This window comes from Pseudonaja textilis, chromosome 1, assembly GCF_049901715.1.
Source record: "Pseudonaja textilis isolate UNSWEBS1 chromosome 1, rPseTex1.2, whole genome shotgun sequence".
Classification (NCBI taxonomy): Eukaryota; Metazoa; Chordata; class Lepidosauria; order Squamata; family Elapidae; genus Pseudonaja; species Pseudonaja textilis.
This window is the reverse complement of record NC_141990.1, coordinates 225663031-225689367: the sequence shown is the minus strand read 5'-3', so window position 1 is coordinate 225689367 and position 26337 is coordinate 225663031. Positions and strand designations below refer to the sequence as shown.

The 26337-nt window shown below is 40.3% G+C and overlaps 2 protein-coding genes and 1 long non-coding RNA gene across 4 annotated transcripts in view; 2 read left to right on the top strand and 1 right to left on the bottom strand.

Moving 5' to 3' along the window:
• Positions 1-250: 250 nt before the first annotated feature.
• Positions 251-26160, top strand: LOC148128056 (uncharacterized). The gene is made up of 3 exons (XR_015740860.1): positions 251-542; positions 22849-22952; positions 25834-26160. It is a non-coding gene; the product is annotated as an uncharacterized LOC148128056 (long non-coding RNA).
• Positions 10016-12448, top strand: MPEG1 (macrophage expressed 1). Its single transcript, XM_026719642.2, has one exon. It carries the CDS (start codon positions 10117-10119, stop codon positions 12283-12285), a length of 2169 nt encoding a protein of 722 aa, XP_026575427.1. The 5' UTR covers positions 10016-10116; the 3' UTR covers positions 12286-12448.
• Positions 16417-26337, bottom strand: part of DTX4 (deltex E3 ubiquitin ligase 4) — a 41711-nt gene continuing 31790 nt past the window's right edge. For both annotated transcript variants that reach the window (XM_026719690.2, XM_026719691.2), the window contains exons 5-9: positions 24766-24827; positions 23216-23368; positions 20637-20798; positions 20135-20224; positions 16417-19407 (exon numbers count right to left, since the gene is read on the bottom strand). In XM_026719690.2, the coding sequence (XP_026575475.2) occupies positions 19174-19407; positions 20135-20224; positions 20637-20798; positions 23216-23368; positions 24766-24827 (701 nt within the window). In that variant the 3' untranslated portion in view covers positions 16417-19173. The remainder of the gene's footprint in view (positions 19408-20134; positions 20225-20636; positions 20799-23215; positions 23369-24765; positions 24828-26337) is intronic.

Here is a 26337-nt window from a genome sequence, read left to right as displayed (position 1 = left end):
TACTCTTAAATGTAGATGTTTGCATGTGGTTCTACTGGAGACAATAAAATAGTTTTAAAATTCCAAAATAATAGAGAAAATACACTTGACCAGACCAAGACCAAATAGTTTTTGTTTAACTTAGTAAATTACCTACATAAAGTCTCATGGCTGAAACTCAAAACTGGAAGTGGAATACAAACTCAACACAACTTCCTGAAAGGGATTTGGGTGAAGTCTACCGCAGCAAAAATAAGACATTGCATGACACTTTAAAATTGAATCAAAACATTGGACTACAAAAAGCCTACAAAAGCCTATACTACAATGGATTGTTTTAAATGTTGATCCTGAGAATCCTTCCATGCAAATTGTTTAAAGACACCACTGGACTTCAGTGTCACCCCAACCTTCTGCAGAGTTGGAGAACTAAATTGAGTCAACTGTGATAGGTTAAAAAGTATACTAAAACGAAGATTGAAATGGATTTTTCAAAGGATTCTGCACTTCCATTCCTCAACATGGGAAACTGTTACCTCAGACTTCCTGGATCCCCAGAACAGGTCAGGGAGAGGCTACTGTGAATATTTCTTACTTCTCCTTCAGAAAAAAATAACAGGGAGGGGGTGAAATTAACTAGGTTTTGTCAGTTTCCTCCATCTTTTCAACATCTCTTTTAGCAGATGGGAAAGGCAATTTTCCTCCTTTTTTGAGGGAGGATAGGGTGGGGGAATTTGTGTTACTGTAGGACGTGCAGCAAGACAGGTAGATCAAGTTATTTTTGTTCTCAAATATTTGCAGTACACAAAAATGAGGGTCAGAAGTGGAGATCACAAATCACCATTAGATTCTACAAGATTACTACACCCTCTATTAGAAAAGTAATTTGGTGTAGAAATTAAGGCCAGGAGACTGGGAAATTGAGTCTCACCTTTGCCAAAAAAAACTAGCTATATGATGTTGGAGCAGTCAGTCCCCCGCTCTCTCAGCGCTAGGGAGAAGGCAAACCACTTCTGAAACCTTGCCAAGAAAACTGTAGCATCTAAAGAGACGCATCAGGAGTCAAAATTGATTTGAAGGCACAAAATACACACAAATAAATCCACCATCTCTCTGTTAGACAACAAATTGGGAAGAATTGTCTGTTGAAGCTAAGCATCTCTTGAACCCAAGAATTTACTGATTCATACAGAGCAATGCCCTCTTCCACTCAGGAGACCTGGTCTTTCCTCTCCAAAAACATCTCAGGATTGTTAGTCAGGGCTTATTTAATCACACAAGACTGGTGTGTATTTGTCTCCAAAGAGACAGATGCAGACAAGAGGCCATTCCTGCCATGTTGCTGTATTTGAGTTATCAAATATCATAACTACTCTTTGTTTCTAGCAATTGTCAAATCCAGGCGTTATTAGATCACAAGTGCACTATTCCAAGATCTGTTAAAGTACTAAGAGTTTGTGGTTAGAAAATTATGATGGACAGGTGCTGTAAATTAGCTATCCATAATACGCATTACAGATTATTAGAGTCCATATATGGGAGGATTCTGGAGGACCTAGTCCAAGCAGCCACCAGAAGTCAACAGTGATTAGAAGGTGCCAAAAAGAGGGGGAGAAAGACTCGTTGATACTGGTGATGTCATGACTAACTTGTTCTACTGATTTTAATGAAACCTACATGTTTTTCTTTCTTTTCTATTTTCTTTTTCTTTCTTTCTTACACTTTTAGTTTTCGCTGTGGCTTCTTTTTCCTACTTTATATTAATTTGTATTAGTTTTTATCTTCCCTTTAAACCAATATTTAATAAAAAAAATATACATGTAATTAAAACTGTTCATGTATAAATAAATATATATAAATAAAAATCAATACATAAATATATCATAAGTCATATATGATATACATAAATATACATAAATGATTTTATACACACATACATGCAGACAACAAATAAATTTATATCTATAAAATCTATATAAAATCTATAAAATTTAATCTGGAAGTAATGCTTATGCTTTCAAAGTGTTTCCTCATCTGAAATGTAAATGCACTGTTAGAAAAAAAAATTATACAGTCTTCTTTAGTTCAGTATACCTAATATTTTGTGGAAGGATATGGGAAAAAAAAACCCAACCAAGATTTTAGCGGGTGACACATTTTTTTCTTATTTGCTTCCACTCTCCCTTACAGGAATTTAAAATAAAACTTAAATAGTGACAGAGAATCTGTTGGTTTTAAATCCCATTTCACTGCTTTTGCTATGATTTTGCTTTGATTTAAACACATCGCATGAAAGACCAGCCTTCTGGACAGGACGGGGACTTTCTGAGTCTTCAAAAAAAGTATGTACTCAAACTTCAGATTCCATATTAAGATACATTATTAATATACAGGATCAAAGTGAACAAACAATCCCATAGATGTCATGAAAAGAAATCAAAGAGTTACCTTAGATTACAGGAACCAAAATTTAGGGACTTTTTCCACTCGTAACTAATTGTGGCAGAAACAAGCCCTGACAAAATATTGTTCTGCTGTGATCCTGTTACTTCTATCTGTTCCCAACACATGAATGCGGTTTAAGTTAAATTAACTTAAAACTTAGCTGTATTGGTGTTTTCCTTCTTTATTTGAATATCATTCAAAGACAGCATACTGTGTAAAATCTATACATTTTGTCGCCCATCACTTGGGAAGAGATTCAAATGAATTGACACAGACATAGGCAATACATTTCTTGGAATAAGTAGTCATGTTCCATCACTCTTGGTGACAGCAGTAATAAAATAGGGCCATTTGACGTAGTGGTTCAGGCACCAGGCTAGAAAGCAAGAAACCACGAGTTCAAGTCCTGCCTTAGCCATGAAAGCCAGCTGGGTGACTTTGGGCCAGGAATTCGACTCACATCAAAGAGTTGTTGTTGTGGGGAAAATAGGAGGAAGAGTGTGTGTTGATATGTGACTTGAGTTATTTGTAAAAATAATAAAGATGGGATATAAATTACCAAATAAATAAAAACATCTACTTTCAAAAAAATAAATTCCTATGTATACTCTTGTTGCCAACCGAATAGACATTTCCAGTATATACTGGAATTTTCCACCTAACGATTCATTTCTATTAAAAATTGTAATGGAGATTTATGAAAATAAGCGCAAGACTAGACCTCCTTCAGGACAAAAATAAACATTTGCTTCTCCAGGAGATGTCATTACCATAAAAACATAGAAGTTCTACTAAGGAACAGAACATTTTGTTTTGTTTGAGAATTCCCTTTGATAAATGAACTGAAATAACAATGTTATTTTTCTCATTAATGAACTAAAGAAACAAAGGGGATGTTAAATACAAATGATGTTTATCAGGACACATCAGAATTTAACTTTCATTTGAAGAATATCTTTTAAAAAGCAAGAGCTGCTGCTGTTTAAAGGACATATACAGCAGACTGACCTAGATTAGCCTTCTCCAATTCAAAGGGCGCAAATGGACTAGGCTGCACTCCCAGCGACCGAGCATTTATTGCTGATTGGGATGTTCTACACATCAGGCTGCTATGTCAGGAAAATCTGAGTCATGTTATTTCCAGTTGCTTAAAAAGTTAGGAATGCAGATCAAAAGTTAAATGAGGATGGTGCTCTGTTCTGTTATCAGAAGACTTTTATTGTGTCTGGCAAACCCTCTGCATCTCCACTAAAGTTCATAAAACTTCCCTGCTTAGTTTGGCAAGGTAAATGGGTTTATATGCTTCCCCAAGGTTCCTAGATTCTATTTCACAAAATCCAAATTTTGCTATTTGTCTTGTGTGTCTGTGTTAATTATGCTTGACCTGTGTTTCTAACTCTTTAAGTCGCCAGCTGTGAGGACTGACCTGCCACTCAGAATTTCCTTTTAGAATCTTTCTCAGCTGAATCTGTTCTGAAAAAAAGAAGTTAGGAACAAGGAAGTCACCAAAGACACCTGAGAAAAACAAAAGCATTGTTCTTTGTGAAATTAATGTGACAAGTTCAGTGAGTAATGCTGAAAGCCCGTGACAACTTTTTCTTTTCTAAGAATCTGAGCAGATGTCATGTTTAACCATCCCACCCACACCCTAAATGCCCCATCCAATTGAATTAGGGATTAAGTGGCAACACAAAGACCATTTATGGAACAGTTCATTCTCCCACCGCACCTATTTCCTCCCACTGAACACTCCATCCACTGTACATATTTCGGCTATGAACTGAAATTCACTTAGCCAGGATGCTTGTAATTTCATTTCTGCCTTCACTTCCACCTTTGTACACAGCTTCCTCTGTGCACTCGGATCATGTGCAAACACAGACAGAGAACTGAAATCTGGAGATAATTTATGACATTAAGCCAAAGTATTTTTCACTCTCTCATAAGTGACTTGATATATTTTGTGCGTGGAAAGCAGGTGACTACAGAAGGATTATTAAAATCTGTGGGGTCCTTGGTGCTCTTTGAGCTCGGTGGTTTTCTTGCAGACATTTCATTACCAAATTAGGTAACATCATCAGTGCTAGAAGGGAATAGCATTTGCTCTTTTTTCCTTCTCTTTTTTAAGTCTTAATATTAAAAACATTAATATTAAATATTAAAAACATTAATATTAAATATTAAAAACATTAATATTAAAATATTAAAAATATTAGTGACTATAGGACACTATATAAAGCTGTGAGTAGCACTTTATTCTAAATGGAAAACAAAATGGGCTTTGTTAGGCCTCCCATTGCCTCAGACTTCAGGTCATGGAAAGAGTCAGTCCGTAAGTGACCGCATAGCCATGTTTCTCACATTGATTGTTCTAATGCAGGAATCTAACCTAGGACCTACTATTGGAGACCCACAAATTCAGAGCCATTGCAAACTTGGATTAAAATAAAATTACTTTATCTTCACTAACTTTTTTTTGTGAATTTCACTAACTGATTTAATGGTTTTTCAAAGAACTACTTTTAGAAGAGCTACCAAATGTCTCCCTATAATTAGAGCAAAGTTTCAATATGATCAATAGGTATAGCGCAGATTTGCTGCTTTTTAATGTATGAAAAATATATATATATATATATATATATATATATATATATATATATATATATATATATATATATATATACACATACATATATATATATACATCACTCTGAAAAGCAAGAACCGAAGACAGAGGCCTGATGATGATGAATGAGACTTCATCGAAACGTTGCCTAGATACTTTAAATCTTACGCGGGAGAAAACCCGAACAACCAAATCTATATATATATATATATATATATATATATATATATATATATATATGTGTGGATCTTTGGTTGTTGGGTTTTCTCCGCGTAAGATCAAGTATCTAGGCAACGTTCGATGAAGTCTCATTCATCATCTTCAGGCTTCTGTCTCCGCTCTGTGCTTCTCAGAGTAATGTGAGATTGCAGCTGCTTCCTCCTTTTAACTGCCAGTGGGGTGGGACTTGATTGGGTGGGGGCTTGGCTGTGTTCTGATTGGGTGGGGGTGTGTTCTCATTGGTAGGGGGTTTGGCTGTGTTCTGATTGGTTGGGGGTTAGCCGTGTTCTGATTGGTTGGAGGCGTGTTCTGTTCAGGTGGGGGCTTGGTTGTGCTCAGGTTAGTCTTAGTTGCTGGGGGATTTGAGCTGGTGAGTTGTGATCTTGCTGTTTGGCTTGAGTTCGTGGTCCTTCTGCATCTTCATAGTGGGTGTCGGTTTGCTTCATGTATGGCTCGGAGGGGTTTGAAGTGGGTAGTGATGCAGCTGCCGTGCAGCTTCTGGTCCATGGTCGTGTCTCAAACAGCAAGATCACAACTCACCAGCTCAAATCCCCCAGCAACTAAGACTAACCTGAGCACAACCAAGCCCCCACCTGAACAGAACACGCCTCCAACCAATCAGAACACGGCTAACCCCCCAACCAATCAGAACACAGCCAAACCCCCTACCAATGAGAACACACCCCCACCCAATCAGAACACAGCCAAGCCCACACCCAATCAAGTCCCACCCCCACTGGCAGTTAAAAGGAGGAAGCAGCTGCAATCTCACATTACTCTGAGAAGCACAGAGCCGGAGACAGAAGCCTGAAGATGATGAATGAGACTTCATCGAAACGTTGCCTAGATACTTGAATCTTACGCGGGAGAAAACCCGAACAACCAAAGATCCACATATATATATATATATATATATATATATATATATATATATATATATATATATATGTTTTCTGAGGTTCTCGCGGGTATTTATATGTGGATCTTTGGTTGGTCCTGCTGCATCTTCATAGTGGGTGTCGGTTTGCTTCATGTATGGCTCAGAGGGGTTTGAAGTGGGTAGTGATGCAGCTGCAGTGCAGCTTCTGGTCCATGGTCGTTTCTCATTTTCTGAATGGGTGGGAGTCTGTTTTCTACATGGAAGTGTGGTGGTGGCATCTTGTGTGGCTCTCATGGGTGTGGGTCCGGTGTCCTTCTTCATGTTAGGTACTCGTCTGTTCATGAGGGCGGGTTTCCAAATGGCTGGAAGGCGGGAGGTGTCATCTCGTTTGTTCATGCTGTGTGGGCGTTTTTCTATCTTTATGGCTTCTCTGATTATTCTGCTGCTGAAGTGTTCGGTTTTGGCGATAGAAAACCCGAACAACCAAAGATCCATATATATATATATATATATATATATATATATATATATATATATATATATATATATATATATATATATATATTCTTAAGTTTTCATGGTACTTACATGTATGGTATTCAGCTTTGTTCGGGTATTTTCCCACGTCATTGTGGTTGTGCTTTTAAAGTTGTAGCAATGTTTCGGCAGAATCTCATCTGCCATCATCAGGCTTCTGTATTCTCTCTCTATATATATATATGTGTGCATTTAAAGGCATGCTGTGCATTTAAAGGCATGCTTCTGAGAAGGGGTTTATGCAGTGGTGGAATTCAAAAAATTTTTACTACTGGTTCTGTGGGCATAGCTTGGTGGGCATGGCAGGGGAAGGATGCCTTAAAATCTCCAGTCAGAGGTGGTATTTGCCAGTTTTCCAAACTATTCAAAATTTCCACTACCGGTTCTCCAGAACTGGTCAGAACCTACTGAATACCACCTCTGGGTCTATGGCACAAAGAGGTTAAGAACCTTTGCTGCACTGTATATGCCTGTGAATCTGTTTGCTGCAAGCACAGATTACATCACACAAGGATAATATAGAAACAAAGGGTTGATGTCAATACCCTTAAATCTATGGGCTCAAAGCGCCATCAATTTAAGACTGTATTAAAAATTGGGCCATTATGCAAAGCAACTCTGGCCCTTGAAAATCTATGTGGTAAGGAAGAAGAACATTCAGCCTCTCAAAATTCTTGTTAATGCAGAGATAGAAATCACCAAAAGTTCAGGGGAGGAGATGCCTTTTAAAAAAAAATCAAAACAGGATCTGGCAATCTCATTATGTTACAATTCATTGTTTGCCAAGCCATTTAATTCAAGTTTCCCTTGTGCACAGGATTCTCTCCATCTCACTCAAAGCACATAATTCTCCTCCCTCATTCCATCCCATTTTGCTGCCAGCACACATCCGGAGGAAGATGCTCAGATAGATGTTGTTTATGATCCAAGAGCCTGATGACCTGAGATGTGTTCGTTTCCAGCTGATTGTGGATTTTCTCTTCTATCTGAGTTTACATCTATCAGAATAGCATTTTCTCTAACTGAATAGGGAGTGGAATAGAAAGTTCTTTCATGCTGGGACTGCCAATAGTTTGCAAGCAATCAAAGCGAAGCAAACATTTGGGCTAGCATCCGTGTGTGTCTTACCTCTTCTTCTAGATCAGGGGTGTCAAACTCAAGGCCCGTGGGCTGGATCCAGACCATGGGGTGCTTAAATCCGGCCCATGGGGCCAAGCTGGAAATATCAAGGGACCAGCCCGCAGTGCCTCTGGCAGCTAAAACAGGCTGCGTGCAGGGCCTCAGGGCCTTGTTTTCACCCACCATGGCCTCCTGCAGCACTGTGCTGGCCGAAACCAGGACAACAACCGGGCCAAAATCAGGCTGAAAAACGGGCCCCAAACAGGCAGAATACAGGCCAAAAATAGGATGAAAAAGCGTCCCAAAAATGGCTCGAAAATGGACCACAAGGCGTTTTAGGAGGCCATGGAGGGCAAAAACAAGGTGCAGGGGGGGCCATTTTGGCTGGCAGAGTGCTGTAGGAGGCATCTGTCCTGCCACCATGCCAACCCTCCACTGGCCTACAGAGGAGAACTACAATGCTGATCTGGCCCTCAAAGAAATCCAATTTGACACACCTGTTGTAGATGTATATCACCAGCTTACTAATACAGGACAAATATCCTAGTACTTATAGTACTTATAGCCTTACTGATCATTGTGGTAGAGAGTGGGAGTAATCAGCCATCTTGATCTAGATTAAGACATCTCCAGCTCTTGTTTCAAATATTTAAATTTGGCAGGATGTAAGTGAAGCTAAGATGCCAAACTAAAGTTTCTTGTTATGGCATCTTTTCCAAATTCCATGATATTTCCTTGATTTTCCTAACTTTTGGAGTTGAACAGTCTGTAAAGATTAACAACACACCATTCTTTATGAAGAGGAAACCAGCAGTTACCACCAGGGGTGGATTTCTACCGGTTGTGTCCACCTCTGTAGAACCGGTAGCTCTGAAGAGCAGCAGACACAGAACCGGTTCTATGTCTGCTAATGTTTTTGCCCACCCGCACACCCGGGCTCTTACCTGATCTTTATTTCCTGATTTTTCAACTTCAGCTGCCGAACAAGGCACAGCTGCAGTTAAAAAAGCAGGAAAAGAGGGCTGTTTCAAAGGCTGCTTCTCTGCACCCAGCGTGCTGATGATGATTTACAGGCGTGCAGCTCCCAGCGTGCAGGGAAGCTCATAAATCCCAAACCGGTAGTTAACCCTGTCGTATCCCACCCCTGGTTATCACTCAAGTTCTCAAAAATATATTTATGCCAGAAGAACAAATTATTCACTCACTTAATGAGTGATCTGAGTTACTTTGTGACACAAGGTGGAAGTCATATACAATAGAATCTTGTCCACAATCTATCCTTACTGACTTCATAGTTCCTTTGAAAAATCTATCTGCTTAGTTTCTAATTTTTTTCAATAGTCAGTTAATTTCTTATCATAATTTGTGATTTTTTAAAAAAGTATTGTGCACCAAGAAATGTATGCAAATCTATGCCTATATTTTTGCAATCAATTTAATCTATGTAGCATTTTTATATGCTATTTTCACTAGCGTGCTTGTAGGACTGGAGAATTGCACTGTTAAATCCTGACTAGTAAAAACAGAAATATAATTGTGCTTTGGTAAAAGGCACAATGCAAGAGTTTAATTCAGATGTGAAGTAATTAGTTTTCTCTATCCCATGGCCTTTTGATTGTTGTATTAACAGTTTGTATTATCATGCCTTTATGACAATAAGAAATGGCAACTATGCATCCTTTTGTGGTGGAGGGAAGTAGGTGGGAAAAAATGGTCTCATTCTCAATTCCCCACAATCCTATGTTCTTTCATTACTATGACTTCTTCTATCCTGGATTTCAAATCCTGCTGTTAGTATTGCCATGTGCTGGGAATAGAAATAATGGAATGGCCATGAATTTGGATTTCAGTTCTCATGTGGTTAGAGGTTGTGAAAATAAGTTACTTAGCATATGGGATATAGGGCCAAGAAATGAGAAACAAAACAGCTTGCATTGGAAATCTGTTAAAAGAACTCTTGTTCAGAAAGCTTCAGGAAATGTAAAATATTAAGTTTTAGAGGTATTGAGGCTACCTGGGATCAAATAGAATTCGCTTGTGTTTTTTTAATATCTATGTTAGTAATAGTTTATCTAACGATTTGACAAGGATACCTAAACTTCCATTTGCTGCCTTTTTTTTTCATTAGGGAAGTGAAGGTATTAACAGCTGCCTGTGAGCTGGGTAGAGGGAATCAATTCCAAAGAGGCATCATCTGTTTCATGTTTCAATTCCTAATCTTAGCATAAGAAGTAAGTCCCTGCTAGGGTAGCCACAGCCGAAAAGGCAGATTCAACCATTCAAATGGTTAGTCCTCTGCACTGCTGCACCCATGAGTCTTTCTACGGCAATCTCTCTCTCCTTGGTGTTCATAACATGGACATGCTGTGCACGAGAACCACCAGAGTGGCATCCTCCTGGTACTGGATTTCAGAAGTGCCAAGAAGCCTTGAACCGTCCTATGTTGGGAGTTCTTCCTGGAGGTGGCTGGGATAACCTGAGGAACTTGGATATGGGAAGAGTGATGAACCTCAATTACTCTTTGTGTAAAATTACAAAAGATGGGGCTTACATCATCCCCAATGACTTCTTCACCATTGCTCTTAAACAAAGCTTGCTGGAGATGAACTCGGAGATCACGGAGTCTTGGATGGATTATCAATGTACCACTGCTGTTTCCATCAATGCAGGGCTGTCTTTTTCCCACATCAATGGCAGGTTCTCCAGTGATTTCCGCAGGGCGAAAACGCACCAAGTGAGAGATAAGTCTGTGTCCACAAAAGTTCAGATCAGGAATTTGATGTACTCTGTAAAAATGGACCTGACCACAAAGTTAGATGAAGGCTTCCATCAACAGCTTGTCACCATTGCTAACCAGCTGGAGAAAAACAAGACTCAAATGGCTAACTACTTGGCAGAAATCTTAGTGTTGAACTATGGCACTCATGTTCTCACTGGAGTAGATGTTGGAGCCAGCCTTGTTCAGGAGGACTATATCAAAGCTACCTTTGTGAAAGATGGTCAATCCATGAGAAGTGCTATCACTGCTGCAGCTGGTATCTCTTTCCACAACATCATCAACTTTAATGTGGGTGTTTCAGTGGGCACAGAAGACAATTTAACCAAACAATACCAAGGCAATCGTACTAGCTCTAGAGTGGAGAGCTTTGGGGGTTTGCCTTTTTACCCTGGGATTACCCTGAAAACCTGGCAAGAAAGCATCACCAATCAGCTGGTGGCTCTTGACCGTTCAGGCTTGCCTTTACCATTCTTCATCACCCCGGATAATTTGCCAGGACTTCCCAGCCCTATTCTGAAGAAATTGTCCAAGACCATAGAATCTGCCATTGACCGCTATTATACATTCAACACTTATCCCGGCTGCATAAATCCAGCTTCACCCAACTTCAACTTCTATGCCAATGTGGATGATGGCACCTGTGAAGGGACGGCAACCAATTTTACCTTTGGAGGAGTCTACCAAGTGTGTGCTCAATTAGAAGGCCCTGATGCTGATGTGCTCTGCCAAGCCCTTGAGCAGAAGAACCCCCTCACGGGAGACTTCTCCTGCCCTGTGGGTTACACCTCCATCAAACTGCGATCTCAACAACATGAGGAAGGATTCAGCCACTTAGATTGCCGTCGAGACTGCTTTCTTTGGAAACTTTTCTGCAAGTGGATTTGCAACGACATTTTCACTCTCTCCAAAGTGCAGTTTAGCTCCCACTGGTGTGCAGTGAGAGGCCCGGTCTCTGAAACCTCCACATTTCTCTTTGGAGGACTCTTCAGTGCCAAGAGTACCAATCCTGTCACTAATGCTCAGTCCTGTCCATCCAGGTACTACCCACTGAAGCTTTTTGACCAGCTCAAAGTTTGTGTGAGTAGTGATGAGAGGGGAAGGCGACATTCGGTGCCATTTGGGGGGTTCTTTAGTTGCCAAATTGGAAACCCACTGTCCGGATTGCTTAATGGGACAGAAAATGACTCATATCTCAAAAGGTGTCCGGCAGGATTCAGCCAGCACCTGGCTCTGATCAGCGATGGGTGTCAAGTGGAATATTGTGTCCAAGCTGGCCGTTTTACAGATAAGCCTTTACCTCAAGCCCGGCTGCCCCCCTTCACTCGCAAGCCAGCCATCAGCTTCCTTGCTACCGATTTCATCCTTGTTACAAGCAGCAATGGGGATCAGACCTGGGTCAAGGATCCACAGACTCAGCAATGGAAGTTGGAGGAGGTGCTCCACTACCTGAAGAGTGGTGGGGATGCTGGTAGGGGTCTGTCAAAGGGAGAAGCAGCAGGGATCGCCATTGCAGCCACTGCTGGCTTGGCCGCTTTAATCGGACTAGTTGTCCGTGTATGTAAGAGGTACAAGAAAAGGGAGTTTAGCAAGACAGAGGGAGAGAAGACATGTCTGATGTCGAATAATCCTGTTTATGGCCTCCTGCCTGAAATGGAGGAGGAGGATACACTCCAGCCAGAGCAGGAAAAACAACCAGTTTAGTGGCTTATTAACTTCATGCCTTTTACCTATAAGTTCTAAAATTCTGGTATGGCCATTAGTCATACTGACTGGATCCAAGGTTTGAGATTATTGTATCCCAACAAGCTTTGCTGTGGGCTTTGACTCATCTCTTTATTACAAGCAATTTATAACCCTAAAGAAATTTCTACTGTCTTTCTCTCTACTCAGGAGTTAGATGCAAAATCAGGGACAAAAAAAATATGTGCTTTCCATTTGATTAGGAATATTGGCAGTTGCCCTACCCTGAGCCAGATCACTGGTCTCTCTGAATGGCTGCTTTGACATCAAGTGGCAACAGCAGGTCTGGAGTTTAAGAGCGATGGTCCCATGCAGATTGGCTCAAGGGCACCCATCACCCAAAATAATTCCACATGTGTCCTACTGTTGCATTTAGTTAGCTTGGATGTTACAAGTTAAAAAATGTGTGGATTAGGGGGATTACTTTGGGCACACGGAAGAAAATTGTTGTCATTGAATGCTGTTTAAAAAGCTGGAGAAAGATTGTAACATCACTATGAGCAATCTAATTCACGCTGAAAGTTTGATAAATGTATTTGGTTAAAGCTATTTTGACAACCTTTGAGAATATGTGCAAATCTCAGGTTGGCAACATGAAGACGCTATAAATAAGACTTGTAAATAAGCATTCGTGTCATATTTTTTGTTCTGTGCCTTTTGTGTCTTATACTGCCACACCATGCCCAAATCAGTAATGTAAGAATAAATCAGAAATGATCCTGCTGGCATGGTATGTGGATTGACCTTCTTTCTTGTGACAGCTCATTAAAAAGCACAGAAGTTGCAATGGCATCCAAGGTGCACTTCTTCAGGAAGTCACTGCAATCAGAAATGTGGACGGGCAAGCACTGCCTGACAGATGTAAGCTTTTGCTATCTCCCAGCATCTGCTCTTTTGGGTTTATCACCTGTGGGACAACCTTCTTCAACCAGGATGCCCTCTAGATATGCAGAGTTCATCTCCCAGAATGTTTCACCTTGCATGGTCATTGCTGAGAATTCTAGGAGCTGAAGTCCCGTTTGGAGAGCTTCACAATTTAGGGAAACTGCTGTAGAACATGGCCTATGAGATATAAATGTGGAAAGCTTATGCAAATCTGTTTTAGCCTTCAGGTGTGACAAGATCTATTATCTCACTATAGCCGATTGCAAAAACTGTGGAAAACCTTCCATTTTAAATCAAGAGGAGTATCCCTCCTGTCTTCAAAAGAACATGGGGAAGCTATTGTTTAGCCTGTGTTTAAAGTCCTTAATAACATTTAGACTTGTATACCACTTCATTGTGCTTTTCAGCACTCTCTAAGCAGAGTCAGAATATTGCCTCCAATAATCTGGGTCCTCGTTTTACTGATCTCAGAGGATAGAAGGTTGAGTCAAGCTTGAGCTGGTCAGGATCCAACTCCTGGCAGTAGGCATAGTTAGTCTGTAATTCTGCATTCTAACCACTGCACCACCATGGCTCCTTAATAATTAGTGGTTAGTGAGCCATTTTGAAAACAGCAACGTTTGGCATTAGTAAGATGCAACACACTCAAGCCAAACTGTTATTTAGTCTTACTTTCAGATTTAGTGACAACCTACATTTTTACTTTGCCTTTAGATTATTAGTCAAGTGGGGAAAGAGCTCTACAGCAATTTATAGGAAGTAACTGTTTCTAGAATCCAATGGCTACTCACAGATGATTGATGAATGTCTAGGTTGAACTCAGCTCTGCATGACTTTGTAACATACTTCTTTCTTTTGGTAATAATGCTGGGAAGGTTTGTCACTGTTTTCTACTAAGGTGCCTTTTACAATCTCTAGACTAGCATTTACCCCTGGGATTTCTTAATAGTCTCCCATCCCAATATTTCTCAAGCCAGATCTTGTTTTGTTTTTTAAGTTGAGACAAGGTTAACAAGATCTTAGTTGGGTTGATCACATCATTATTACCGATGGTAAAGATCTTTACCTTACACAATCATCTTCTTTCTTCTTGCATCCCACCACTGACTAAAATCCACTTGTTGTAACCCACATTTCTCTATGCTTAGCAATTCTAGACTTTGGAACAATTTCTGCTGATTTTCTTGTCCTTTTCTCATGCGTTTAGTTCTGGCAACATGAGAACATTGGAAAAGTAGACTGCCATGCTCTCTTGTAGTTTAAAAGTACCTGGATAGTGCGACTTAGCTAAAATATACTTGCTATATTTTCCCCATCCCCTAATTGTAAACTTAAAATGGATAATATGAGGATTTAACAAAATTATACTCTAGACTTTTACAAGCAGTGCTGTAGAGCCAAGTTAGGTAATAATAAAGGTAAGTGGCAATTTCTCTTTTCAAGAGATAGGTATAGTTTGCCTAGAATGTCAGGCAGGGTTGGCATTTCTCTTCTTTTTGGTGAACAGGGACATTCTGAAATATTGTTCGATGGATGGATGGATGGACGGAAGAAGGAAATGGGGAGAAGACACAAGAACAGAATTCAAAGCAACTTCACATGTTAGATCTTATTCAGTGATACAAAGTGTGGATGAAGAACAGGAGAGAGGGCTTTTATCTTCCAACAAGACAGGTTTCTTTCTCTTTTCCTCCTCCTTCCCATGAGCTCACCCCACAAGTAAAATACAAGTCTGGTGCATTAGCACCATTTATTCCCTTGAGAATAGGACCTCTGTGCTCAGTTCTTCTTTACATGAATGCATATCCTCGTGGGAAGGGTGTTAGAAAAAGGAAATCTTCCACAATGTTTCAGTGAGTCGCTCCCCCTACTCCTGGAAGGAAAGTCCAGCCTTTGGACATGCGCTTTTGTGGTGCCCTTGCTGGGCTTCTACACAATAACCTATTTTTACCTGCACTTGAGGTACTTTCATGCTTGATTCTTTTTCCCCTTAAATCACAGTGCTTGTCCACCTGTTATATGAATTGTCCCCCTTATTTTCCTGAAAATCACAGCAGGCCACTTAGAAAATCACATGTATTTGGTTTATTTGATCCAACAAATCTGCAAGAATAGTAATGCATTAAAATATAGTCTAAATTGCAAAAATATATAAATTGTGCTCTTTGTAAAAACACAAATTTAACAGAAATACACTTTAGGAAACAGCATTTTGTATAAAGGAGCCTTAGGGAGCAGTCAAAGAACCACATCAACCTTCTGAAAGCTTGTTTCTATTTTATTTCATTGTCCTGGTTATAGCTTAATGTAAGGAATCCCTCTTAAAGGAGACTGAAGATGCAAAAAGGTTGCACTCAAGTAATATATAAAAAAACTAAAACATGCAAAGGTAGAAATTCAGTGAGAAAACATTTTGACAGCTAAAATAATATCTAGTGCTTTTGCATAAGAATATCTTTGGATTCAGAAAACAAGTGCCATATTTTGAAATGTGATAATTACAGCTAATGTAGTAAGAACAGCAACTGTGTGGCTGCCTGGCATATTGTGTTCTCATCAAGGAAACAAATAGAACAGAATATAATTCCAAGTTGTATGAAAGGCCTTAAAAGTTATTCAAAAAGCAAAAAAGAAACAAAAAAATCAAAACTCTTTCAATCTGGTGCCTGAGTTGGATTTTGTTTCTATCTGACCCAGTTCTGACCAACATTTGATTCTGTAATCACTGCACAAGAGGCAACACACTGCAAGCCCAGATTTTTCCAGCATTACGACTTTAGCTTGAGGAGAAAGAGACGCTTTGATTTCTGCTAATTGTGCAGTCACGGAAACCCTCAGGAAAGCCTTATACAGTCCTTGACAATTAGCCTCTCTATAAATATGTTCCAAGTTTATTTATAACTCAGTTGGTTTTTGTTTTTCTGCATTCACATCATTTTCTTACATGGTAGAGGGACACTTCGATTTGTCTCTAAATGATTATATACTACTACATAATTTAGGACTACTCCATTGTAGTGAACAAATTCTGTTCATTTCTGTTGAACTGATTCTCCAACATTTATTGTGATTGAAAAAATACTCCCCTCAGCCCTCTCCCCTTACCGGCTCTCCAGGTAAGTAAACTGTACATGATCACTTTTGAAACAAAAAGATATAAGCAACAGACAGAAGCACAGACTTAGAAAAGACAAACACAACACATGATTCAAACTGGCAGTGGAATTTTCCTTTTATTGTTACACCCCAAGGGTGCCATCCTCAAGCAAGGCAACGAACTAAGAGACGGGCAAAACGCACCGTTCACAAACAACAAACAATATACAATATGGCTCCCATATCCCACCCTCCCGCTCCCTATCCCACTACCAGCGCCCACACAATCTGCTTTGGGACCCAAAATTCGGAAACCAAAAACTTATCATTCCTGATAAGACTCGTTCATCAAGTTGCTTATACTCTACAATGCAATTTAAAGAAAATCTGGAGAGTTGAAAGAAGAAACCAATCCGCCCAAACAATACAAAAGAAAAAAGCAAATTGACCCCCTTCCATTGGGAGATGCTGATGGCAAGAAAGTGATCTTCCCAGCCCTTTCCCTTATCTTGGAGATTAAGTTGCATATGAGGGAATGCCATGGTTATAGAGGAAATATGGTACAAGGGAGAGGTGGTATTAAGAAACCTTGAAAGGGAAATTTGTTATTCTCGTCTACTAAGACAAGATGCTTGAAACCGCAAACCCAGCTGGGAAATGCTCTATTGATTTATTCACTGCAAAAGGGATTTCAGTTTTATGATGGACACTTCAGAACCATTGATAGCCCTTTTTTACTATTACTATGGTGAAGATTTAAGAATTTAATGTTAGGAGAAGAGAACTAGGAAAAGAGCTAGCAGGATATTGTTTTAACTTCTATATCAGGGTATCCAAAAAGAGGAGACTGATACATAGTTTAACTTTTCTAAAGAAATCAAGCCTATGAGCATGTTTCCATCTTCTTGGAAAGAAATACCAATAAAAATGAGAACTTTGGGAGCTCCTGAATAGTTACACGCTGCAGTCTTAGCCTTGTGCGACCTCTGTGCTCTTCCTCTTATGTGTGTGTGTGTGTGTGTGTGTGTGTGTGTGTGTGTGTATCTACTGTTACCCATGTGGATAAGCATATGGTCAGCTCCACCAAAATGCTCATTTCTTTTATACTCTCACTTGAACCTACTTCACTTGTTGAGATCTTTATAGTGCCTCAAGACTAATGGAAATGAAAGAGGTGAGGATAACAGATAACAGATAATTAGAGTTGGAAGGGACCTTGTACGTCATCTAGTCCACACACCCCCCCACCTAAGCAGGAGACCCTACACCATTTCTGACAAATGGCAGTCCAATCTCTTCTTGAAAGTCTCAAGTGATGAGTGAGGAATATGCAAATCAAATATACGTAGGTGTACAACATAGATCTATTGATAATTGTATTCATATCCTGTCTGCCCCAATCACCAGACTCATGGTTTTAATCCTGGCCTAGCCCTTTCAAAATGGTGTGTGTTTGTGTGTGTATGTGTGTGGGGAAATCTTATTTTAATACCACGGCAATCAATGACAGTTCTTAGCCTCCAGGTCTAACTTTAAGTACCATTGTGTTACACATTCTACCCTCAAAGTCTCTTTCTCATTCATTACAAATACATACATACGTACACCCACACACAATATATGTGACAAATCCCCCAAACAAGAGGTAAATAAATTCAAATCGGTTTCCGGGGACTCCCCCATACAGAAAGTTCAAAGAACCCACCATGAACTGTGGGGAAAAGTGAGGGAAGTGTCTTTCCCTCACCAGCCCCCTGATCCCTGTTGATTCTAACCCCCAACAGAAACAGATTAGACGTAGAGCAGCCTCCCCAATGATGCAATTCATAAACAAAACTGGGACACACAGCTCAGCATTGATCTGGGAAGTCAGTTGATGTGATCTGACCCAGAGGGCTAGTCTGCACTTCAACCAAAGCCCAACTTGATCCGGCACACCCCCAGCTACAAGAGCAAAAACAAGGCTTGGCTTTGGAGACAGGCAGGTCCAAAGAGATTTATTGCCCCTATTTCACATTCAGATCAAATACGAGCCGCAATTAATTCATTCTGCTCTCATCCACCCTAAGTGGGCCGCAGAGATTTGGCATGCCTTGACCCAGTTTGGAATGCATTCAAGAGAACAAATTTCCAATCTAGTTCCCTAAGGAGCAATACGCAGGCCTCCTGCTCAACTACCTTGGGTGGGAACTACAGATGCAGCCTCTCAAAAAAAGGAAGCTGGCAGGGAGTGAAGTACCAGACCGGCAGACAGCGTATATCATGACTCACATTGAGCCCATGACACAAAAGCAGCAGGGACATGACAACATGGAACCAGGCACCTAGCTGGATAAGAAAGAAAGGGGGGAGGGAACGACAACGAGGGGGCTGGTTTCCATCTTCTGTACCTCTGAAACAAAGCCGTATTTTTTGACTTGCACATGATTCTGCCATTCCAAGCTGCCCGTTGCCCAAAGCCATCCCTTATTGTTCATGGACAGAAGATGGGACTGCATCCCAGAGAGGGCCCAAGCCCAGTTTTTGAGATACAAAGCTAAAGTAGCTATGGGTACTGAGGTTAATATAACCTCAGGCCTCAACAGGACACTCCTCCTCATGCTGAAGAGGAACACACAAACCTTCCCAGGTTTGTTTGCTTTTTATACATCAGGTGCTGTGGGCCACATATGAAAACCGGCTGGGAGTTCCTCATTTAAGCAAGCCCACAGCTGCCTAACCACAGCTGAGCCTTTTAAGAGGCCTACGGTAGGAGGGTGAGAGGACAGAGCAGGCACAATGGAAGAGGGGGGAGCTTGTTCCATGCACACGCTGCTATACTTGTCACTCCTCCCTTGGACAAAGTCCTTCCCCTTTCCTCTTACACTTTCAGTCCTTCTCCTGCATCACACTCTCCTCTGTTATTCCCTGAGCTGTCAGCTCAGTAAGTACATTGTCTAGATAGTTGGGATCAGGGTAGCCGTGGCCTGTGAGATTGGACCCAAATTCCGTCTTGTGGTGAATCTCATTCCAGATGACTGTATCCGATTCCCCAGTGGTGCTTGAAGTGCCTATGGCAAAGATCAACCTCCGATCCCAGGCCACCAACAGCAGTTTCAGCACCTGCCGGAGGAAATGGAAGAATATTAGAAGGGTATCCAAATGAGAAGGGGCTTACATCACCCAAGCAAAATCACTCTCAATTTTTTTTCTACTGATATTCTTGCAAACAACTGGATTCTGGTGCGAATCTACCCAATGGATATGGATAAATTCCACGAGCACATCTGTACAACTGAAATAACATTACAAGCACTAATAGAGGCTCCAAAGCCTTCCCTGCTTCAAACTTTCTTGCAGTGTTTCCCTCTTCCCAAAGGGGAATACTCCTGGTTACATCAAGCACATTGGAAGGAGCATTCAATAGGGAAGATGTTGGATTAAGATTGAGAAGACCATGACATTTACTGACTGGCTTTGAATTATTTACTCAACTACAAGCAAACTCTCCCTAGCAAATTGGATCCTCTTCTCCAATGCTAAGATATAATTACTCACAATTGTGGGTGGGAGGGGGATATATGTGTGCATATATGTGTTCCATCACCCTCAACTACTCCGTTGGTTAGGAACAAATACAACACAGTCCTTCTTTCCCTTCTAGGCCTCTATTTCCTTCATAGAATCCAAAGCAACATAAGCTACTATTGTGTAAGTTGTTCAGAAGAAACTCTCTAATGTCAGTCAACGACACATTCGTGCCCTAGACAGAATGCACTGTTTTTGGTAACTAGACCTTTGTTCCAGAGACACATTTTTATATTTATTATAGTATTAAGATGTCTCCTACCTTTCTGCCTCTTTCACTGTCTGGGAGGTAGCAATGTCGAGGGAAACCCCGGGCAGTGAAACTCTTCCCAGGACTTGGATGTTCTGGTCCCTAGAAAGAACAGGAAATAATTATTTTTTTCTAGGTAAAAGACAGCGCACATCCAACAGAGTCAACTATCACACAAATTAACTAAAACCTCTTTTTTGGATATGCCTCAAGTAATTCAGCTTCAGCAGATGGTATTACCTCATTGAGAGTGTAAGGGCTGAGAACTAAGTTGGCTTGGACTACATGGACTGGAGACATCTTGAAAGAAGCTGGTGGCTAAAGGTTTCTATTTTGTTTCCCGGAAAAACTGAAAGATATGACCATGAAGCCACCAGGAATAGTTTGAAACCTTTTTACAGAAGGTTTACCGGAGCAGGATAAAAAAAATACAGTTAAAATCTAAATACCACGTTGCCCACTATGGTCTTAGTTGCAATTGCAATCCTTTTAAGACCCCTGCCTCGAAACTCACCTGTATTCCTGGTGGAATGTTGTAGATTATTCGGATAGTTTTACAGTCAAGGTGTCCTGGCAGTGAATGGGGGATGAGGTGATATTCCATTTTTCCAGGAGGCTGGGTGCCAGTCTTCACCCCATATATGGTTTTGCAGGTTGGACACTGCAAGCTCCCATCCTAAAAGCAAAGAACATAAATAATAACACCAGCACAGAATTTAAAAAAAACATCAAAATGACACTAAGTAATTATACTACCAACACCGTAAAATAACAAGTGGTAAAGGAATAGTGGAAAGATAAGCTCTCACTGTCCAGAATGCTTCATAACTTCATACATCCTCAAATTAAAAAAAAACCCACCTAAAAGTAGATTAAGGAAGATTGAAGACAAGGTCTCTTCTATCTCTATTTGCATATTTAGACCCTCCAGGCATTTTATTCAAACTACATATGTTAAATTCTTCCAATCATAGTTTGCAGTTTTAAGCATAGAGCCAAGTTATCTTTTAAAATGTAATATGAGAATATTATTAGTCCTTGTTTTAATAAGCAGCATGAGAACTGAATTTTTAAAAAGGAGAGAAAATATGTTCCTTCAATAATTAAATCCACCCTCACAGGTCCAAAAATGTTTTGAACTCAGCTGACAAGAAAAAGCCTCTTTCTTAGCCCAGGGAACAGTAGTGAAGCTTCTATAAAGTTTTGAAAATACTATTAAATGGAGACTCAGAGATGAGTGTCTTTCTGTCCATGGATCCCAAATGGGAGCTGGTGAATTCTGAAGTTTCAATTTAATTCTGAGTCAGGAAAAACCAGATTCTTCAATTACGGTAAATTATCAGAATTTGCCTTTGATTTGAGTAAATTATTGACTAGACTCACTACAATAGATCTCAGCAGCAAACAAGCAAAAGCCATAATTGGATTCTTTTTCTAGTTTGTTCCTCTTAAAATAAGATAACCTTTATTGTCCCTTTTTTGTGTGAACATACTAGCGCACATTAAGAAAATGAAACTCTCATGCCCACTCTCAAAAGAAATACATACACAAACATACACATACATACACAATACATATACACACTCACCCTTACATGCACATACATATATATATGCTCTATATCCATCCATCTATCATCTATCTATCTATCTATCTATCATCTATACATACATACATACATACATACATACATATATATATACACACACCCACACATACATACATGCACATACATATATATTTATCAAAAATAAAATGCAGTTTTAATTTTAATTTTTAAATCAAGAATAAAATAAGCCCAAGTCTATGGTTTGCAGGATACATTAAACTACAGCCAAAACAAAATAAGTTTAGTGTGATATGTGATCCAACTTCCGTGTACATGTGCTCGAAAATTGATTGAAAGCACATCTGTTAATGTGGGGGTTGTTTGTTTTGTTTTCTTAGTTAAAAGTTGATTTTGTCTGTTCAAAATCATATTCCTGTACAATTATATTAAATAATCAAGAAAGATTTGGCAATGTAGTTCAATGGGCATAACCCTCACCCCCCAGGATAACAGGGCATAAAAATGCCAGGCTTGTAAATGGAGTATTTAGTACTTTATCGGAGAGAAGGAATGTAGATCAAGGGTGGAAGCTTAAGGCACAAGCCTTAAGATTTAGATTTATGTGATTATTTTATTGTTAAAATAGAGTTGGAGGGGGGGGGGGGTCCTCTCTAGACAACTGTAAGTAATTGTGTCTGATAATGTATATTTTTCTATACAGTCCTTTGCAAATCTGTATTTGGTGTCTTGGTCTGATTGGCTGGGACACAGTGGTCAATGTTTTGGAGTATTTTAATTTTTAAAAAATCAATTTCTACTGCTTTGGTTCATTTTTCCACGGATCACTTTTTTCCATGACAGAATGCAGTTAAAATGGTGGCTTTTTTTTCAAATGGTAAGTCAGGCAGTCTTCAACTGCTAAGAGACATCCTGCCTAAACACTGGCATATAACCGAGACTGAGAATCTTGTTCTCTCAAACAATGCATTAATAATGAGATTTTTAGACTGATGTACCATCACAGAATCATAACTCAATAACTGGCAAATCAAAAAACTGTTTATTAGATGGTGATCATTAGAAATCATCCACGGGATTGTGAAGCACGGGGAAATACTGCCACTTGTGTGATCCCAATTCAGAGGACCAATTCTTATTACACTTGTTGTTTTCCAGGATTACAATACAGTAAGAATCAACAACACAATTAAAGATGAGCAGCACAAAGACTTTTCCTACAGCATGTGCAACATTTCTTAGAGGAAGCCAAATAAACTATGGTATGTATTACCCCTACAGCTTATGAATTTAACAAATTTGGATTTGTTGAAGCTCCAACTTGTCCCTTGTGTCTTCCTCCACTTTAAATGCAGAACAAAACATCACGATTGGCATGGAGTCACAGTATCCTCCAGAGGCCTTTATTTTTTTAAATATGAAGACTGCTAGCTATTCAGCCTTGAATAAGTTTCTTGGTTTTCCCAGTCTTTTCCCAAAGAACAGCAATACACCACAACTCTGCCTTCCTATCCCAGGAACATACCTTATTGCCATTGTTATACATGGCCACAAGGCAGTGGAGATGATACATGTGGCCACATTTGGACAGTTTGCCCACCAATTCTGGCTTGACGACTGGCTGAGGTCCTTTATAGCCTGAGGGAACAGAGAGGCGTTCCATGCAGATGGTACAGTCCTAAAGAGAAGCAGGAAATTGTTAGGTGAGAAAGCATCAGAATACTTGGTCTGCAGCTGTGTTTCTCAATCTCGATAACTTGAAGAATGTGTGGACTATGCAACTCCCAGAATTCTCCACTCATCTTCAAGCTACCAAGGTTGGGAAATACTGGATTAAGTTTAGATTAAGTTACACAGGTGTGAGTTGTTGCTGTCTTATTGATCTCCTTGGAACTAGATACATGTCATGCCACTGTTGGAGTCTGACTCGGAGGGAGACATGGAACAGCTGATAGGGAGTGGGAATGTGGCTCCGGTTGTTGTGGAGGAAACTGAGGAAGAGCACAGGCTGCATGGGCATTCAGAGGAAGACCCAGGCCCATCCCCTCTTCATCCAAGGGCATGCAGGGAGGAGCAGATAAGGGAGAACCGTGAGTGGCGTGGTCTATAGGGGAGGAAGGGGCCCTGATCCCCTTCATGGGCTGCAGCTGGGAGGACTGGTTAAAAGGACAAACTGCGCATGGCAAAGTTGCTGGAAGCAAAGCGCGCATTCTTATCGGAGCTTATCGGTGTTTTGGCTTCCTCCGAACTGTGGTTTCTGCATTATCTGGTAGAAGTCTGCAGTTAATCATCCTTGCCTGCCGTAGCAATTCCTTTAGAGTGATGTGTTGGGTTTTTTATTTCAAATTAACTTTACTTTGGGTGCGGACTGCATTTACTCCCTCTGTAAACTGTATTCTTTAAGAGTTTGATATCCAGCAGAGGATAATTGGACACTGAGACCAAGTTGGAGGCATTAAAGGGACTTTCTTCTATTTTTGTGACTTGGTTATTTTTATGTCACGCCCCGAGTCATCACAATACATCTAAAAGAAGTTCATCTGCCACTGCCATCCCCAACATTAAAATGAGAGGAAGCTACATGTGGAAGTGAGGATATTGAATTGACCATCTAAGTCAGCATTATCTGCCTCATCTGCAGTGGTTCTACTCCTCTCAGTCTCAGCAAAATTCCTCAAGACACTTTGGCCTTCCCTGCATCTTCACTGTAAACCAAGGGCAAAACGGGAAGGGTGTGTGTGTGCGTGCTGTATTTTGTTAACCAAACTTAATGGCAGTGTTATGTGTGAACACCGTTAATGATGGGTTCACATCGCCTACTAAACAAAGACCAAATTCATTAGTGCAATATAAGTTTAGCCACTTTGGTATTCTGGGGAAACATCCACCAAAGAGATAAGCTACACAGCAATATATAGTTAACCAGCATACTGCACCACTAATAGTTACAGTTTAATTTCCCCCCCTGAAATCTGCATACTAAGCATATTGCTCTGCATCAATAACTATTTTGCTACACTTGGCTTCCCTACACTTGCAGAAATAGATGCCCTATATAGACAGAACCAGACATACCTCATCTGGAGGATGGCGTACCTTCTGCAGGTATTTTTTCAAAACTTCCTCTGTAGTTTTACCTAGACATCAAAACAAGAGGAGCAAACTGACTTATCTCTTTCCTGATAGCCATCAAAAAAACGGAAGACAGGGCAGGAAATGGAAAACAGGGAGGAAGGGAACAACAGCTTCCTAGTGCTTTGTTACAAGTTTTAAAAGAATTACAAGAGAGAGAGAGGGGGTGGGGAGAGAGAGAGGGAGAGAGAGAGAGAGAGAGAAGGAGGGAGGGAGCAAGTGCCATTCCGCAGCTTTGTGGAGCTTGGTTTTCTCCCCAAAGCCTTTGGTTTTACATACAGGTAGGCCTTGACTTACGATCACATTAATCCAAAATTTCTGCTCTTTAAACGAGTTAAGTGATTTTTGACCCATTTTATGACTTCCCTTGCCACAGTTGTTAACTGAATCACTGCAGTTAAGTTAATAATATGGTCGTTAAGCGGTTTTGGCTTCCCCGATGACTTTGCTTCTCAGAAAGTGGCAGAAGATAATCACATGACCCTGGGACCCTGCAGCAGTCGTAAATACGAGCCAGTTCCCAAGCGACCAAATTTTGATCACATGATCATGTGGATGCTGCAACAGTCATAAGTGTGAAACATGATCACAAGTCATTTTTTTCAGTGCCGTTGTCACTTCGAACGGTCACTAAATGAATGATTGTAAGTTGAAGACTATCTGTACTGCATCAATTCAGATCTTACTAAGTCAGATAGTTTGTGAAACATGGCCCCAGTCTGCCTAGACATTCAATCAGCTAGTATTTCTGAGTGGCAAACCAAAATCAGAAGCTATGGCAGTGTTGTGTGTGAACACAGTTAATGGTGGGTTCATATCACATACTAAACAAAGACCAAATTCATTGCACTTAAGCTTAGCGCAATATAAATTTAGCCACTTTGGTATTCTGGGGAAACATCCACCAAAGAGATAAGCTACACAGCAGTATGTTGAAGTACTGTATATTGCACACCACCTTATTCTAACTATGATACCAGGCAATCTTCTTCTTATTACCTTTATTTTCAGAGTATAACAGTACACATGTTGTACTCTGTTCTTCCATGTCAAAAGCACCTCGGTGCACTACACCCATTTGGAGGATCCTTTCGTGTCCCATGAAGTTGCTTGCTGAAGGAGCACCCATTTATCTACTTGTGGTCACCCACTTTCAGCTGGAGCTGAAACTCCTTGGATGGGAGCATGTGATGGGAACTCATCCTGCCCTGCAAGGGGTCTTGAACATAAGCCTGCTGATTGTCAACCCAGTTTCCTAACCTTGTGAGCCTCCATGCTCCTATACTATGCAATGTCCTCATCAATGTATGTTAACTGAAGCTGCGTCCCTATGTAAACCTGCATGATTCAAAGAGGCAGGCTAAGTAGAAAGAAAATAAAAACAGTGATAAAACTTTTGCTGTGGGCTTCTTAACCTTAAGCTTCCCAGTATTCTAACCTAGCTACAGCTCTGCTTTTTGCTATTAACAGCCATAGTGGCAGGGTACAGAAAGAATGTGCTTGTTTTAATCTTAA

Excerpts from the sequence above, each read along its gene's own strand:
- MPEG1 (XM_026719642.2), top strand. The coding sequence starts at position 10,117 with ATGAGTCTTTCTACGGCAATCTCTCTCTCCTTGGTGTTCATAACATGG.